We start from the raw sequence: 18,552 nt of genomic DNA on the forward strand, positions 1-18,552 counted from the left end.
GCTTTGGAGAAGACAAAAAGGAAAGGAGATGGGAGAGCCGCGGCGGCGTTCCTTACTCCGGGGGGAGCTGGCGTAGGGGCAGTAGTCAGACTCTGACTGGGTGTATGGCTCTGGAGAGTAGGTGGACAGTCTGGAGGATCTGAGGATGTCCTCACTGGTCCTGCTTTTGGTGGCTGCTTCCATGTGATTGTCTGTAACGAAGAAGGTTCATGAAAGAATAAAAGACAGAAAGAGCCAAGGAAACGGATATCTTAAAAGAAACAATCACCAGATGCTTGGCTTAGCTTGGCATGAAGACTGGGAACTCCCTCCTCTGACATGTGTAATATTTTTGCATGCATGAAACGATATAATGTCTGCACCTTAACCGTTTTTCTTGCTTCAGCTTGTTTCAAAAGCCGTGGTAATCTGAAAGACTATTTGCTAGATGCAGCGACCTCTTGCACTCTTAAGCTGGCTGATACAAGCCACAGCTCAAGATGTTGAGCCCTGTTTTGAATGGATTAAACTAAATACAGTTCGGCATTTTAATGTGCGAACCGCAGAGGTGTTGCTACCTGCTTCCCCCTGGCCTTCAGTCTTCCTGCCGAGCTAAGCCAGCGGTCTCCTGGCTGTAAAACCACACAGAAACACTTCAGAAGAATGCTACTCGTCTTGTTCTCAGCGTGAAAAGGAAACCTTACATTTCAAACTATTACTTTAAGACAACACAATATATATCGTGCTGGGAAAACATCCAGTAAATATAATGAAGAAAGTCCGTTAGTTAGAGTACTGTTGCACTACAAATTTGCATTCAGCACGTTCACCTTTCCTGTCAGGGGAGATCAATATTTCTGCCAACAACGGGAAAAAACAGCTTGCATTGAAGTGGATTCAGTTACAGCTTAGCACGGAAACGCAATGATACTGATGCCAGTTTGCACTAAAGCACAGTCGATGGATGTCAATGAGGGTAGCATGCATCGTAATGTCGCACGGATCACTTTTTACTTCTTCTTTTTTACCCATGAGCCGTACCAGACACGATCCATGAGCCACTGGATTCCTGTACACATGATGAACGACACCGACGCTAAACATTGTCATCACTGGAACACGTGGTACTTCCAACTTAACACAACAAGCCACACACACGCACACACACACACACACACACGCACACACACAGAAACATGAGCCCACTGAGTGAAACAGCGAGAGGAGGGAGGTACTTACAGTGGCAAGGTCACCGGGTAAAGTGGAGCAGAGGGTGGAGGGAAGTGAATACAAGTGATTGGATGCAATAAAAAAAAAGAGGCAAGAAGAAAAAGGGAAACATTATTGGAGCATCCCAGAGGGGAATATGAAAATGCTTGGGCTCTGCTACCCGTACGTCAGACGCCCACTCCTCCGTACAGGTAGCAGATATGCTATCTGATTAGTACATAACTGGCCCGCACTTCGTAAAGTTACTCAGCTTTAAATGTGTCTGTTGTGGCTTCAGCTTCAACATCAACTGTGTTTAGTGCTGAAACCGGAGAAAGTAATAATCAATAGCTGTTAAGGAAGCCATTAAGTACAAGTGGGATCAATGAGACTGATATATGTGTGCCAGTCAGACGTCAGTGTTCCCACAAGGTAAACTGGAATAATCCAAACATGTCATGGGAAGCCTACGCTGACATGTTTTACATGTTGAAATATCTCTTTAAATGGAGACTTCATGACCAGTGCTGAACTAATCTTATAGCCGAGAAACACGGGAGGTGAAGATGTCCACACACAGGTCGTCACGGTGATCACAGATCAGTGTTGCCAACTCCTCAGTAAGGAAAGTAGCTATTGGCTGTCCCAAAAGTCGCTAGAAGTCGCTAAATGACGTCATCGCCTAATTTGCATAATTGGCAATTTGCATATAACTGTAATGGACGCTGTAGGAGAGAGGAATAACGTCGTGGGAGAGACAAAAGTGAGTAAAAAACACCCTAAATATGTTTAGAACTACAAATGTACAAAAATAATTTCAACACTAACAACATTTAATGATTTTAATGCTTTGTCTAGATCCACATTACACACATGAGTTTTGTCCTCTATTGTTAAATGTTATAACAGCAAATTTAATCAAAAGATTGTTATGTAGGGTGAAATTGCTAGCTCTACAACCAACCGTCCTCCTTTATCCGGGCCGGAAAAGTGACCCAAAAGAAAAAAGAAACGTTTACATTTACATCCCGCTCTGCAAGCTAGCGGCGGCTTTGCGCAAGCGCATTTCATTTGCAGTCTGGACGCGGAGTGGTGAGGGTCTCCTCTCTGCTCTGCTCTGCCCACCAGATAAGTCTCCAATAACACTAGAAAAAGTCGCTAGATTTGTCGCTAGTCGCTTTTTTAAAAAAAAGTCGCTATAGGGGTCTGAAAAGTCGCTAAATCTAGCGACAAAGTCGCTAAGTTGGCAACACTGTCACAGATGGACCCACGCAGTGTGTAGCACGGAGGAGCATGCAAGACAACAACACGGATAAGACCGTCCTCAGTCACGAGATCCTGCCACTCTCAGCTGGAAAGCCTAGTGAAGTCCAGCGTGACGAGAGGAGAGCGCCGCTCTCTCTTAGGTAAGTTTACAATCGGGCATACGGCCCAGATGCCTGAAGAGCATTGGAGTTTAAGGACTGTTTGGGCCTACAACAGCATAAACGCACACATTTCAGATCCTCGTCTCACACATGCTGGAGGTTTTCTACCGGCAGCTCAATGGCTGTCCTCCGTCTGGTTCCTTGGAGCAACAATCACACTCTGGCTTCCTCAAACCACACATGGTTAGTTCCTCAGACAAAGCTGAGGAACTACAATACTGCACAGGAAATACAAATTATTGATATGAATCACAGTTTTCCATGTTGCTTTCTTCTCTTGTTCCTTCTCTTCCAGTCAGACGGGCGTCCTCACTGCACTCAGGGCCTGTTTCATCCTCATTTGCAACCAGGAGCCTGTCGGCAGCTACCTACTGAAGCAGGCTTATGCATAATGCTGATTGCGGCATGCACGCCAAACGCTGCTCCTCTACATTCAGCTGCTAACATTAATGCACACGCTCTGACTGATCCTCTGCTTCACATTTGAAAGAAGCTCCGTTACTACGACTGCTATTTTCCTTTGTGCTTCTTGTAAGACATCAATCGCTTCCATTCATGTGCTTTCGATTGTGTAGTGCGGCTACGATGCGATTGCTGAGGGATGGGGGGCTGCTGAGGAGCGCCGACAGGTCGGTAGGAACATCTACATCAAATGTCAAACACAGCATGACTAAACTGGAGGAGGACAGGCAGGCTAAGGCGGCGCTAACTGCACTGTACCCGTTCTCTTATAGATGGGAGGCCTTCGGTAGATGTTTGGGTCCCCTGTGGCTGAAGAGAGACAGAGGAGATGAAGAGGTGAAACATGGAGGAGTGAAGGAGGAGAGGAATGTCAATTGCTTCTAGGAAGATGGGGCGGGAGAAGGAGGAGGGGAGAGGAGGGATGGTTGTAAAAGAAGATAAAATAAGATAAAGATGTAGTACGAGGACCAGAGTGTGCCTGAGTGATTGTGTTATAGGAGCACAGCTTAAACATATTAGTACACATCCTTACTTGTACAGAACAGAAAGGTTTTGAGCGGCCCGTGTTCGTCAGAACGGGCTGATGAACTGGGCTTTGAGACGTCTGTGAGTACAGTAGTGCGATGGGAGGATGAGGAGTCCTACCTGGTACATGGAAATGTTTAGGAGGCTGGTTTGTGGTGGGTGTGCTTGGCCGACCCTCTTGGCCGTAATAAGGCGAACTCCTGCCACTCTCTGAGCCTGCAGCCAGCCGCGGCCAATCACAGCAGAGGAAACATGAGCACGAATGAGCAGCCGGAACACATGCAGATGAAAACTGGCTAAAAGGTTTGTCTACGCTGCAAACCCACGCTGGAGCGCTTTTATGCTTGTGTCATAGCAGACGTTACACTGCAAAAACTCAAAATCTTAACAGGAATATTTGTGTTGTTTCTAGTTAAAATGTCTAATTTTTAGTAAAAAAAAATCTCATTACACTTAAAACAAGACTCATCACTGGAAAAACAACAATTTTCACCTGTTTCAAGTAGATTTTCAATTAAAATAAGTAGAAAAATCTGCCAGTAGAACAAGATTTTTTTGCTTGTAATGAGAAGATAAATCTTGTCCCACTGGCAGATTTTTCTACTTATTTCAAGTGAAAATTTACTTGAAACAGGTGAAAATTGTCAAATAAGTTATTTTTCTGTAAATGACTTTTAAGTGTAATAAGATTTTTTTGACTAAAAATTAGAAATTTTAACTAGAAATAAGACAAATATTCCTGGTAAGATTTTGAGTTTTTGCAGTGTACCGACTCTTCTGCAGCATAGCAGGCGTTTGATAGCAATAATTGCAGTGCCACTGCGCACGCGTAAGAGTTACATGAAATGACAGCCAAGGAGCAACTGCAGCAAATGCGTTAGCATACAAATACTGTAACAATCTGCCTTAAGAGGCTCAATCTGTAACCATACACCGACATTAAATATGACGCTTCGGTAACAAGAGAAAATGACAAGCAGTTAGATCTGTACTGAAGGAATAGTTTGACGTTAATGGCACTTTTTTTTCTTTTTTGCAAAGAGTTGAAAAGGAAAACTGATGCCTATAAAACAACATCACATGTTCAGAGTCCAAACATGACACGCGGTGGACAGATTGCTTATAAAGTGCCACCTTTCTCACCAGGGTAGCCAAAGTGCTGTGGAGAGCGAGGCATGATGGGAGACATGCCCTGCCGACTGTACGTCGGGGAGTCGATGTAACCTGGACTGCAGCACTGCCGCTGCCTTGCATCCAGGTTGTCAAAGTCCTTGAAAGACAAATGAGGCAGGTCAAGATAAAGGGGATGGCGAGAAGACAGAATCAGTTCAAAGCAGGACTTGTTCTGCTGCTTACGTGTGAGAGGAAGCTGCTTACCTGAGAATAAGGTGAGAGAGTCCCAAGTGACTGCAGAATCAGTGGGGACACAAAGATGTCATTTACACCGGGATAATAAGGAAATAACAGACAGCATGTTGTGTGCCATGTGCTAAATTCAAGGAACAGTTTTTGTAAGGGAGTATTTAGCAATCAAAGAGAAAACAACTCAAATGCTTTATTCATGTAATGAATAAAGCAATAGAAATATATTTGAAGTGTCAAGGCTGAGTTATGGTTCTGCGTCAAAACGACGCCGTGCCTACGGCGTGTGGTACGCATCGACGCAGACCACACGCCGTCACTGACGCCGTCACTGACGCCGTCACTGACGCCGTCACTGACGCCGTCACTGACGCCGTCACTGACGCCGTCACTGACGCCGTCACTGACGCCGTCACTGACGCCGTCACTGACGTGTACCTCCCAAAAATTGTAACTACGCGTCGAGGCGACGCAGACCACACGCAGACGTAGAGGGCTGTGATTGGTTCACTTGGAAGCAACGCATTTCCGGTTTCCGGTTTGAAGCAGTCGTGAACTTTCAGCGCTCTTTTCTTAGTGTATGTGTGATTTTTTTTGTTTTGTTTTTTTGCACAATAGTTATCCTTATCTCTTTGATTCACTGTGACCGGAAAAAGTCAGATAAACCATTTAGGAAAAGATCGCAAATTAGCGGTCACGGGGGGTTCTGCACCGCGGAGAAATGGAGTGACGGAGAAGTCCGAAGGGTTCACGACGGCGTCACGGTGACGGCGTAGGCACGGCGTCGATTTGACGCAGAACCATAACTCAGGCTTTAGAAGAAGATACTATCAGAACATATTTACCACCCAGCAACATTATTTTTGATTATCTTAGACGACCTTGAATCTCTGACTATAAGAATTGATACCAGACCGACTGTATCAAAACCTTTGCTCCTTTGCCTTCTCTTGTTTAATTGGACATACCATAACTTATCAGCAAGGATGCCATCGTCCATATTTTTACCTGTGCTGTCCCCAAATGCAGAGGAGTACAATGTTACCAAAGGGCAACGGGGCAGTGATGCACCAGCAAGTTCATATTCACATGCCTTCATTCCTTGAATAACAGATGTTGACAAATATCCTCGACATGGACATTAAACTGTCGGTAAACTACTGGTATGGCTAAATGGTTTTTCTCTTTCTTAGTCTCTATTTGTTTTGGCTGGATTTGACAATCTAACGACTCTTCCCCACTGTCAATTTTAATGTAGTCAAACTGAAACGTGAGGTCTTAGTATTCTCAATGAGGAGTTGGTTTAACGGACTAAAACGCCATGTTGTGTGGTTTTAGAGGTGGCGTTTCTAGCCTGTGGATGATAATGCAGGGTTCATTTCAACTTTGGACCGGCTGTTTACTGGTGTTTCCAATCTTGAGGCCACGCTGAGCAAATTACTTGCAGACTCTTTCATCACACTGAGCTGACTGATATGAGAGTGGTCTCGTTATTTCCGTCTAAACCTCGGCTTGAAAGAGACTTTTGCCATTTACCAGAAGCTTATTGTCTGTCAGGCGGTGAACACTTCAGGCTCATTATATTCACTGAAAAACTTCTCCTTTTTCTCCCTGCAAACTCAGTGCTCCTGTAAAGTTGACAGTTTACCACCATTAAAGTAAATGAAAAGAGAGCAATTCTCCGAATGAAGGTTGGACTAACTCTACAAATGGCATTTTTACAGCCGGTTTTCCATTCAAAATGCAGGAGTACCCAATCACATTTTACCCATGGGTGTAAATTTGATTGGAAAACTGGGGGGGGGGGGGAATTTCCCCTGGTGGAAATTACACCAATTATTTTACCTAACTGAAATAACAAAAACAGATACTATTACATCCCATTTTAGTTTCAAAGATCGTTATAATGAGCCTAGTACATGTGGATGACGAAGGGTCCCCCCTCTGAAAACAGACGAATGTTGATAATAACCAGTACTGGAGTTGAGGGGGGATGAGGTAATAAAAACGGTCAAAATCATCCCCCCTGTAAAACTGTCATCCCCCCTTTCCATCCCTTATGTCATTTCATCAATGAATTTGGTTTTACTGCTATTTCAACATTTAGAGTCATCGCCATAAAAATAACCCCAGAAAAACAAATTTTTACTTATTTGACAATTTTCACCTGTTTCAAGTAAATTTTCCCTTGAAATAAGTAGAAAAATCTGCCAGTGGGACAAGGTTTATCTTCTCATTACAAGCAAAAAAATCTTGTTCCACTGGCAGATTTTTCTACTTATTTCAAGTGAAAATTTACTTGAAACAGGTGAAAATTGTTGTTTTTTCCAGTGATGAGTCTTGTTTTAAGTGTAATAAGATTTTTTTACTAAAATGAGACATTTTAACTAGAAATAAGACAAATATTCTTGTTAAGAGTTTGAGTTTTTGCAGTGATCCATGTTACTTATCCTGTGAAGGACAGAGTCATATTGATAAGTTCAGAAAACTGTTTTTTATTGTTGTGTTTTGATGTATTTGATGTAAGCCCAGTGGATATTTAAAGCTTACATAAGGCTGCATTTAACTGCTGCTATGTCATTCCTGCAGTATTTCTGCAAGTGTTTTGGTCACTGCTATTATTTGTAATATATTATATTATTTGTAATCAGCACAAATGAATAAAATAAATAAATCAAATCCACCATCCCCCCTGATTTTTTTTTTTACAACTCGTACTGATAATAACAGCGTATCCGGCCCGGAGTGTGTGGCAGTAGTACCTCCCCATAGCTGTAAGTGTCTAGCCTGTCATCAGACGTGTATCTGTGGTACGGCTGGTATGAGGAGGATATGAGGTCTGGCTGTTGGACCTCATAAATGGCCTTGACCTTTGGCAGGGCAGCTAGATCCTTATAATCTAGGATCTCATTCTCCACTCTGGCCTGGAGAGAGGACACACATACACACACCACAGACAGAGACAACAACAACCAGACAACATCAACCACAATGGCAGAGTCAGTTGAACAGTCCACCGGTGGTGGGATGCGTGTCATTCAACCGTGAGACGAGTGAGGGGGCGGCGAGAGCTAATGAGGCAGATGTAACCACAAACAGGAACAAGCACACTGCAAAACCTTACAGCAGTGTGAGTGGCTGACCTTCAGGAGTCCAGCATATGTGGGAGAAAGCAGAGGAAGCAAAGCCAGCCAGAAAGAGAGGGAGGTGTAATGGGGACGGTATGGACGACAAGCATGCTTGCACTGCGTTTCTCCCTCATCCATCACCTTAGACCGAAAGGTCATTGATTATGAGCGAGGAGCAGAGCAGGGCAGGGCGGCCACTACTGCATGCACGCTGACAACCCTTGACATGCTAATGTTGCCATCATATACAGCTGCCCTCAGCAGAGCGCTGAGCTGCACGCTACAGGCTCCTGACGGGGTGGAACTGCTCCAACTCCGCACTGCACATGAACACAACCTTCACTTTTTTTGCTCTCTGCACATCTGTGAATCTCTCAACACGTCAAAGGTCGCATGCAAAAGTTAGTACCCACTCTTTTAATCCCATCTATTGTTTGTCAACACATCATTAAAACTATTTCATTGTAAAGGATCTTAGAATATGGCAAATACAACCTAATAGTAAGTACCACATGCACATAAAACCAAATACAAGCTAATACTAAGTACTATGTGCACATATAACCAAATACAACCCAATAATAAGCAATACTGAGTAATGAATAAGGTTTTAGTATTGGTTAATAAGTACTAACAATAACTTAAAGTACAGTTGCAGATATATCTAGGCCTAATTTAAAGATGTATGTATTCCATAAAAAAAATAACACAAAAAAAAGGGTGTATTAACTTTTGCACAACCGTATATTATTTTGACCTTTTGCTGATGTGAGAAAACCCAAGATGAATTAAAATCTATGCATCAAATTCCAGTTTTGATTCCACTCAAGGTCATCATCATCCAGGCCACATCATGCCGCTCATGAGAGAAATATTTACTTAAACATTAAAACCATTCCCAAACCTTCCAAACAAACCTTTTGGATAATGATTTTTTTTTCTAATCATTATTAAAATCCAATTCAGGAAACTATCAAAGCCAATCAGACAAGATGTGCAGCTGCTTAAAAAGCTGAACATAGCAGATGCAGAACGTTGCATTGACAAAAGCAATCAGCTCTCGGGACGGGCTGATGACTCCGCCACATCTGGATTTACAGCATGCACTTATCCTGATGACTGATCAAAGTACATCACATATTAACACTTCAACAAAACCTCATTCTTGGCTTATTGAAAGATAAAAACAACATATGTATGTAATGTTTTTTTTTCATGCTGACATTGTAACGACAAGCCGCTTGAGATAAATAATCACAACACAATTTACGACAATAGAGGTGAGACAGAGATGCGTGAGCAGCAGCCTCGTGTGTTAGTGCCGAACCGTCCAGGCCTGGGAGTCGTGTGTCTAGAGTAGCCAGTGTACAGTGGGAGCCAGGGGGCTAAATAACCGCAGAGTCACAGGTTACTTACACATATAACTCTACTGGGAGAGCCGATGGAGGATCCTGGCGGGGAGATGGACGTCTCTGACAGGCGTCTGTGCTGTTGCAGAGACAGGAAGGACATTTATAATACCAAGGAATTGTTTGTATTTGAACAGTTTTGTCTGAAAGCGCAGCTCACCCTGAGTCTCCTCTCTGCCCTCGCCGCCTGCTTGCATAATGGGTGCCACACGTCGCATCCTGGTGAGTGAGAAAAAGGAGGAATACGGATGCCACATGCCATGCTTTGGTTCATACTGGCCGGTGTGAGGCCGTCGGTGGGTTTTACCTGTCAGGTACATCTCCTCCCCCTCTTTGAACATCATGTTACAGCGGGCGCAGCGAGCGCAGGACGGATGGTAGTGTTTCCCTCCTGCCTGAGGAACACAACGGGGACAGATGTGGAAAGTTACCTACATGTTGCAGCTGGACAAGTTGTTCATATGTTTTCTCCAGGGCTGGGGATCCATTCAAATGTCAAGAATCAATTCAATTCCGATTCTTAAGATTCAGAATCGATTATCAAGATTTGATATGATTCGATTTGGGTTAGTGTTATTAAAACAGTTTTTTGAGCTGTTGCATGAATTATATGACTGTAGTTATGCAACATATTAATACTAGTATTATATTGAGATTCAACAGCGAGTATTAGCAGCTAATGATGCTGTAAGGACCAATCAGCTCCCAGAATGCTGATAGAACTGCTTTCAGAAACATCGTGTGGGTCAGAATTATCGAACAGATCCAGAGCAGCAAACAGAGACGTATGAAATCGGGTTAAGTTATTCCCTCATTCCGTTATTATTTTTTCAATTTTCATTTTTTTTTCGTTTTTTAATTTTGGAGAATTTGGTTTTTAGCATTTTATACAAATGTAACCCCAAGACAGTATATAAAGTAATGAAATATAGATAATTTATGCAATTATAACGGAAAACTTGAATGTTTTCATACCTTTAAACATATTTAAAGGCAAAAACATGGTTATTGTGGTGTCCAACAAGACATTCTTTTTTGGGGTTTAAATAAAAAAATACCAAAAGTTGTAATGTCATGATGGAGGGAAAAAAAATCGATCTTAAGACATACAAATTGATTTTTAGGAATTAATATGAGAATTGATTTAGAATTGGAAAATCGATTTTTTTCAACACAGGCCTAGTTCTCCTCACTGGACCAAGTGGAGTTAAAACATCGTAGCCTGTAGCTGTTTCATGCAGCAGTCACATGATAGCCACCCCCTTTTCTTCCCCTGCCATCATTAGAGTGAGGTCAGTCACATGAGAAAAAGTGTGTGTCTTGATGTTGTGAAGGGCACAAGAATGTGAACCCTGCCCTTAGATATCTGCAGCACGCTGGAGGGACACACCTAAGCACACAGGTGACGGACACGCATGAAAAGGTGCTCTCGCTGATCCCTGAGTCTCTGCAGGGCTGGTGCTGATGGCTGAGGCGTGGCCCCGTCCCGTCATCTTCCCTGACATACCATTAGAGGATTTCTATTTATAGAAACCCTGCTGACAGCAGACCTGAACTATGTCAAGCAAACACACCCAGGATGCACGTTTTGAGTGCGTGCGTGCGTGTGAGCGCCGGAGTATCATTTTATGCAATTTCATGCTGCTCTGACTTCTCCTGCTGTACAGAGAGCGTCCTTTTATAGTGATCGGCGGAAGCCGCCAACGTAAGACAGGATTTCTAATTGCAACCGAGATGCGTCTTAAACAAGAGCAGCCCGGCTGCGCTGACCGCTCAAGTTGCTGCGAAAGGAAAAGCCGGGGGAGGAAGCAGCCTTTTCATTCCCCTGGTTTCCCAGCAGCTCAACCTTTACAGTCAGCGGCCGTTTGGTATCAACTCAGCAACTGCTGCTACCTTTACTAATGAGGCCCCCCATTCTCTGCAGCGGCATTAATAGGCTGTTAAAATATACTGCCACTATGATGTGAAGTGAAATGATGTAAAAAGAAGGAGGGTTTTACGATCCCATGTCTTCTCTTTTCCCAAAAACACTCATTAAAATAATAGCATCTGGCTCTGGAGAGCTGGGCTGAAGAGGCTGAAAAAGCTGTACGGTCATGATTTATCCAGGCGGATCCACACAGGGCCTGATACAGACAAATGAGTCCAGTTTCTTAAGCATAGACTAGCAAAGAGATATATAATTATGGCAAAAGATTCAAGCAAAGTCTGGGGTCTATAAGTTTGCCAAATGTAGCTCGTATGTTTTTCTTATTGTTAGTGGACTTTATTCTGTATATCTAGAGCAGGGGTCGGCAACCCAAAAGGTTGAAAGAGCCATATTGGACCAAAAACACAAAAAACGAATATGTCTGGAGCCGCAAAAAATGAAAAAGTCTTGTATAAGCCTTAGAATGAAGACAACACATGCTTTATGTATCTATATTAGCTATAAATGGGGGAAGATTTTTTTTTTCATTATGCATTTTGAGAAAAAAGTTGAGAAAAAAGTTGAAATGTTGAGAAAAAAGTCGAAATGTCGAGGAAATAGTCGAAATGTCGAGGAAATAGTCCAAATTTTGTGAAAAAAGTTGAAATGTTGAGAAAAAAGTCGAAATGTCGAGATTAATGTTGAAGTACAATCTTGAGAAAAAAGTTGAAATGTTGAGAAAAAAGTCGAAATGTTGAGATTAAAAAGGAAAGGAAAAAGGAAGAAAAAAATAAAAAAAGGAATAAAGAAGAAAAAGGAAAAAAAGAAGGAAAAAAAGAGAAAAAAAAGGAAAAAAAAGGAAAAACATTTTTGAAAAAGCTCCAGGAGCCTCTAGGGCGGCGCTAAAGAGCCGCATGCGGCTCTAGAGCCGCGGGTTGCCGACCCCTGATCTAGACCAAAGGTCCAGACTTGGCTCCTGATGAGGTGGGATGGTCCCGCCTCATCACCCACCTTTGAAATGCTAACCAGGAGAAAGAAAACAGAGCAGGAACTATGCGCAGGAACACACACAAGGATGCTCAAAAGGAAAAGTGAAACACCGAGTGACACACATGAGGAAAGAAATGGAGAGAGAGAGACGAGCGTATAAAGGCTGACACGTCCCTGTGTCTATAAATAGCCAGAGAGGCTGACAGTCGGGAACAAAGCACTTCACACCAGCGGTTCTGACAAGCCGAGGACCACAGGGACGACCGGCTCGTTTGTACGATGCTGCCAGACAAAGTTTCACGACACAACAGACAAGAAAATACCCTCCGGTGAACCAAACACAACCCAAACATTTCATTTGCATCCGAAAGTAATCACTTTTATTAGATCTACCTCGAGTGTCTTCATTATTTTTTCCATTACGTCCTCCTGAAACCTATTTTCTCTCCGCCTCAGCTCCTCCCACGGCCCTTTCCACCGTCTCCTTCGATGTGTAATATCAAATTGAGTCTCTGTTCCCTTCTTTCCGTTCTCTAATCTTTGTTTTACTTTTTCAGTCCTTTACAAATGTTAGAAATTTGAAGGTTTTTGCCCCGTGATTGCAGGCGTCTCTGCTATCGGCTCAGCATCAGGAGAGAACTCTGGCCCTGATGTTGGACCGGGCGTCTGCTCTCCAGCTGAATCTGGTTCGCTTTAATAAGGCCCAACAAACTTTTTTTTTTAATCACCACTCAGTCTTAAGCCGGCCACTCCCCGGAGCACGGTGGGGCTTAAGCGGGGCGGTGGATGAAACGCGGCTGCTCGTTTGTGATAATGCTGATTGCACTCAGTCACCTCCATTATCTCCCGGTCTGGATTTCTGGACGGCTGCGGATCGTTCCAGATTCTGTGCGGCTAAATCTCTGCCGGCATCAGCAAAAACCGCTGAAATCTCACCTCCAGGACCCGGCCGCTGATGTATCTGTTGCAGGTCTCACATTTCACCCCATACTGGGCGTGGTAATCAGCTTCACAGTACGGCACGCCGTCCCTACAACACAGGAGATATCAGAGAAACCGCTGCAGTTTACGCTTTCATCTGAGGGGGACTAGATATATGATAAAAGAGCTGAAAGGCAAAACATCTACCGTATTTTCTGGACTATAAGCCGCACCTGTATATAAGCCGCATCAGCTCTATTTTTAAAAAAACAATAAAAAAAAAGATATATAAGCCGCACCCGCTCTATTTAGAAAAAAAAGATATGCAAGCCGCAGATATTTATGTTGTTAGATTAGATATTTACTACATGTAGAGAAGGATTTTGAACTGTAAATGATGTACATGTTTGTACCTAAATAGATCTTTCCTAACAGTGTCTTTTAACACAGCAGCAACTTTACTGATTAAAACGGGACAGAAGCAAGAGAAAATAACCGGTATTTATACATCTATTTATCTGTTTGAAATCTGCTTCTACTTCTATCTGCTAAAGAAGAAGTAGCGTATTCTTCTTTGCATTTATTTTGTCTTAGTTTTTATTCTAATTCCGGTTAGCACTCCCCCGAGCGGTGGAAGAAAAATCCACAGAATAGCCGCACCTTTGTATAAGCCGCATGGTTCAAAACCTATGAAAAAAGTAGCGGCTTATAGTCCAGAAAATACGGTATATTCCTTTCTGTGCGTACACACTCACTTGCTGATGTACTCTCCGGTGAGGACCATGTTGCAGGTCCGACACCTGAAGCAGCTGACGTGCCACTGCTTCTCCAGCGCCAGCAGAGACTGGCCCTGCTTGATCTCTCCTCCACATCCAGCACAGTCTGGTCAAGGTGTGTGAAGGAGAGACGGAGAGAAGAGAAAGGCAGATGTGAAGAGAGAGACACAGTGAACCGACAATAACGGCACATCTTTAAACACTCGCCGTCGTGCTCCTCCTTAATAAATATCTGCACTAATGAGGGACGTTGTAGGTTGGAGAAATCTTCACCTGTAAATATTGTGCAGTCTGGTTTCCCAACCTGAACACATCTGCTGCAAAACACCCACCATATTGCACGTTACACCCTTTCTTAGAAAGGTGTGACGGAGGCTGCGAGGGATGCATGGCTGCAAAGTCAAACGGCTGATACAAGGTCAGGGCTTCACGTGTTTGTTCTGCTCAGATTAACCTTCCCTGAACCTGCCGACTGAGGGTCAACTTTACCTCTCTGGATTTCCAGTTAAACCCTGCGAGTGTTTACAGTCCAAACAAATCTTAGCTGCACTTTGTTGGTGACTGATTCACTGCTTATCTACTGTTAGAGCCACTGAATGGAAGACTGTATGTGTTAGAAGGCTTGAGTCCTGCCAAGGGAAATAACCCCCCCCCCTTTCTGGCAGTTACAGCCTCTCATCTCTTGCATGCTTAATGCGTGTGACTGTTGTTGCAGGCAGGTAGAGGCGAAGGGGCCAGTAGTTGTCAGTGGTGATGCCAGCAAGGTCCACAAACAAACTTGGTTGCTAAGAACACACCACAAACTGTTGTGGCTGGAAAACAGTCTGTACACAAGACCAGTAAGAATCAGACACATCCCCACTGGAAGTGTGTCTGGACGAGGTTATTTCTCACGCAGAACAGAAGAAAGAGCAGAGCATTTTGGTTGTAGACCTTCACATTCTTGTTTCTGACTATTTCCAAGACATACTGTACTCCGCCTTTAAGGGTCGGGACATTCTTCTGCAGTTCATTGGTGTATAAACAAACACACTTTCCACCAGGCATTTTCAGTTCTTTTTTACTGCATTTTTCCTTAAAGTCATTATTTAGTACTTAGCAAGTGGCCGTCTACCGTTACTGCACACGCACAGATATCAATCCTGAAGTCTCTAACTCAAGGTCATGTGCCAGTGTGTGCACTTCCAGTCCCTTGTGACACGGCACCCTCTCATAACGTGAACGTGTGGCCGGGGAGCCGTTTGCACGTTCTTCTGGTGAATGGAGCGATCGGGGAAGGACGGTAATTCACAGCCTCTCCTCCATCTGCTGCAAGTGAGCAGCAGTCTGTCGTCTGTCCGCCACATTTAAGAAACAATTCCCTATCAGTGTCTACGACTCTTATGCAGCATCATACTTTGTGATGTTCTTTCTTTATGTTGAACTAGGGCTGGGCGATATATCGAGATTTTAATATATATCGATATATTTTCAAACGCGATATGGTACGAGACAATATCGTTTATATCGATTTTAATTTTTTTTTTTTTTTTATGATTTTTTTTATTATTTTGTGACAAATTGACTTGAATGTTTAATTTGAGATTTGCACAAATGTTTTGTTATTTGCACAACTGTCAACCTCAGTGGAAAAGTCTGCCTGTTACTGTCTACATTGTATTAATTGCAGTGTATTTTAATTTAATTGTTATGCAGGAAAGGGATATTTGTTTTATTTTATTCAAGAAGCATTTTTATTCTATATATGCAGGCAATTTATTTTTATTTCATTTGTTTTATACATTTTGATATTGTGCAGACCTCTGTTAATAAAGGAGCCTGTGTGACATTTGGCACGAGGCTTTGTATTAAAACTGACTGTTTTTTAAGGGTTTGCCTCAGAGAAAAATGAAGCTAACAGAGATGCTATGCTATAATGCTTTGGGGGAAACCCCAATTATGGCACGGAAAAAATATCGATATATATCGAGTATCGCCATTCAGCTAGAAAATATCGAGATATGACTTTTGGTCCATATCGCCCAGCCCTATGTTGAACATAGTGCAGGCCGTGGCGAGCGGCGGGGTACACAGCCCGGCTCAGTGTGTGCTTTGCTAAACACTGACAAGAGCACACGTGCAGCGTGCAAGGAAGATGTAATCTTCTGCAGGATTAGTTATGACGGTCCTAAATGAGTGATGTGTTCTGTTGCACAATTATTAGCCGGCGGATCAACGCGGGAGGCCCGAGGGCTGATTTGACCGACACTTTAATTACCTAAATTAGCTAAACGGGCCTGGTGGACACATTTCATTAGACGCAGCCGCGTGCCTGGTGGCCTGAAATCAGAACAGACAGAGCAAGGTGGACGGCGCACTTACGGCTGGGCCCGTGGATCTTGATGGGTTCATTGGACTTGACAAGAGTGTGGGAGCACTGTTGGCACACGCAGTCCTTTCCACTGAACGTTACCCTGTCGCCGATCGGAAAGGGTTTACTGAGGAAGAGGAAAAAACAACAAAACAGACTAAAGATTAGAAACCGGAGCGTAACAGGGGATACGACGCCTGCAGCCGTTCTGTGTGTTTGCATCTATGCATGTAAATAACAAATGGGGGCTGGCAGGAGGACGACTGGCTGCCAGAGAGGCCGCGGTGCTGCTGACACCAGCTGAATACAGTGTGACAACCTTCATGAAGCGGGAAATATACTGGCAAACAGTTGCGGCGATGGGTTAATAGGATGTTGATGGCGGCGGGAGCACCTGGCCTCACTGTGATTAAAGAGGTGATAATGTGCCGCTGCCACGGGCTTCTGAAAGGAAGCCTGGCTCTCTCAGTGAGAATAAAAACTTATTAAGGAGACCGCACGGAGTGCATACAGATCTCCACTGCCTGTTTGTTGCTCACGCTGGCCGTTGCGTTCCTCCTTCTTTATTTACTCCCTCCACAGCTGCAGCCACCGGTCCGGCTCGCCGTTTCCTTCGCGCTGACAGGCGGAGAACGGGACAAAGTCTATAAAAGCTAAATTTCTGTTACACATGTACTGTTTTGACCGCCTTTCCTCTCCTTCCCAAGGAGACAGATTGATTTCCTCACGACTGGGGGAGGAAGGAAGAATGAATGGGGAGCTAAAAGGCTTAGGGAAGGCTGTTTAAAAGACAGAGACAACAGTAATCCTTTTACTCCCCCGTGGAGGCCCGGAGCCAAAGCCGAGACCCGGAGGGAGGTTTGAGTCTCCAGCAGAGCTCACAGTCAGCACACGGGAGTGCCGTACATCCGTGTGCAACCCCCCCTGGCAGGAAAACACATCACCACTGCTGGAGGGGATCATTCGTCTGCTTTATTTTACAGAAAATTTTGGCTTTGTAAAACAAAAACATTGACATTTTTATAATTAATGCAGTTGTTTTTTTTGTTTTTTTTTTAACATCCATTAGAAGAAAAATATTCCATAAGCATGATTTCTTTTAACCGGACCCTTTTTTTTTGTCATTTTCACCATAAAATTTAACATTTGTTTTATCTTTTCATTGAGTTGATGTGTCTTCCATCAGCTAAACTTTACCTCTCTTCTCTGTTACAGGATACATGTATCTGATGAGGATACATCCTCATCACCTCCTGAAAACTGGCTTCATCTCCAAACCTACTGTATTTCCAGCAGGTGGAAGCAGAAATGTCCACAATTTCAAAGCACGGCTGTATATTTGTCGTAGAGTTGATGAACCCTGGTAAATTACTGTACTTGCCACCTCATAACTGTAACGAGTGTGGAAATCTGCTTCTGCAAGCAATCAGTTGCATATATTTCACTGGACCTGCACCAAACAAAAGTTCTGGCCCGACCATCACGCTCCAACGCTGAGTCATCTCTAGACTTCATCACTTTCATCCCTCATTCATGACTGCCTCCCTTCGGCCCAATAAAGCTGTCTTTTCTTGTTTAGCAGTAAATAATAGTGTGCATTTGGCCTTTCCTGTAAATACTATGTCCTTCAGCCGATTCCTTCCTCTTCTTCTGTTTTTCTCCATTTATTTTCCTTTTTTTTCTGTGTATTTTCTTTTTCCAAGGCACGTTGCGCTGAACTTTCTCTCCAGACACACAGACGTCATCCTCAGTGTACCTGAATGTTTCCGTTTCGCAACTTTCTCCACTTTGTTTGTACGCGCTTCTCAATTTTACGCATTGCTGACCGGGAACAGCCGACATCTGTGGAGCACTTAGTGCTTAATTACCTTTCTGAGGAATGTTTCTTTTCTTTTAATCCTCTTAAACAACGTGTATCTTGCTGGGGCTCGCTGTTTCCCATCAATCATCCAGGTGCTGCAGCTCGTTAAAGTCTCCAAAGAGCTCTTTCTAACTGCAGCGACATTTGCATACGCCGTCACTTGTCAAAGTGTTTGTTGTAGAAATGCAAATTACAGGATGATTTCATAATCAGTTCTCATTACTGAGTCCATCATTTCTCCCAA

The 18,552-nt window shown here is 43.5% G+C and overlaps 1 protein-coding gene across 1 annotated transcript in view; it reads right to left on the bottom strand.

The window, feature by feature from the left end:
- Window positions 1–18,552, bottom strand: part of ablim3 (actin binding LIM protein family, member 3) — a 55,134-nt gene that overhangs the window by 6,087 nt on the left and 30,495 nt on the right. Inside the window, exons 4-15 of the mRNA XM_061725822.1 lie at window positions 16,459–16,574; window positions 14,077–14,203; window positions 13,337–13,430; window positions 9,809–9,896; window positions 9,662–9,720; window positions 9,509–9,580; window positions 7,727–7,888; window positions 4,980–5,009; window positions 4,746–4,872; window positions 3,723–3,818; window positions 3,336–3,386; window positions 57–191 (exon numbers count right to left, since the gene is read on the bottom strand). Coding sequence (XP_061581806.1) covers window positions 57–191; window positions 3,336–3,386; window positions 3,723–3,818; window positions 4,746–4,872; window positions 4,980–5,009; window positions 7,727–7,888; window positions 9,509–9,580; window positions 9,662–9,720; window positions 9,809–9,896; window positions 13,337–13,430; window positions 14,077–14,203; window positions 16,459–16,574 — 1,157 coding nt within the window. The remainder of the gene's footprint in view (window positions 1–56; window positions 192–3,335; window positions 3,387–3,722; window positions 3,819–4,745; window positions 4,873–4,979; window positions 5,010–7,726; window positions 7,889–9,508; window positions 9,581–9,661; window positions 9,721–9,808; window positions 9,897–13,336; window positions 13,431–14,076; window positions 14,204–16,458; window positions 16,575–18,552) is intronic.

Source organism: Cololabis saira, chromosome 7, assembly GCF_033807715.1.
Source record: "Cololabis saira isolate AMF1-May2022 chromosome 7, fColSai1.1, whole genome shotgun sequence".
Lineage (NCBI taxonomy): Eukaryota > Metazoa > Chordata > Actinopteri > Beloniformes > Belonidae > Cololabis > Cololabis saira.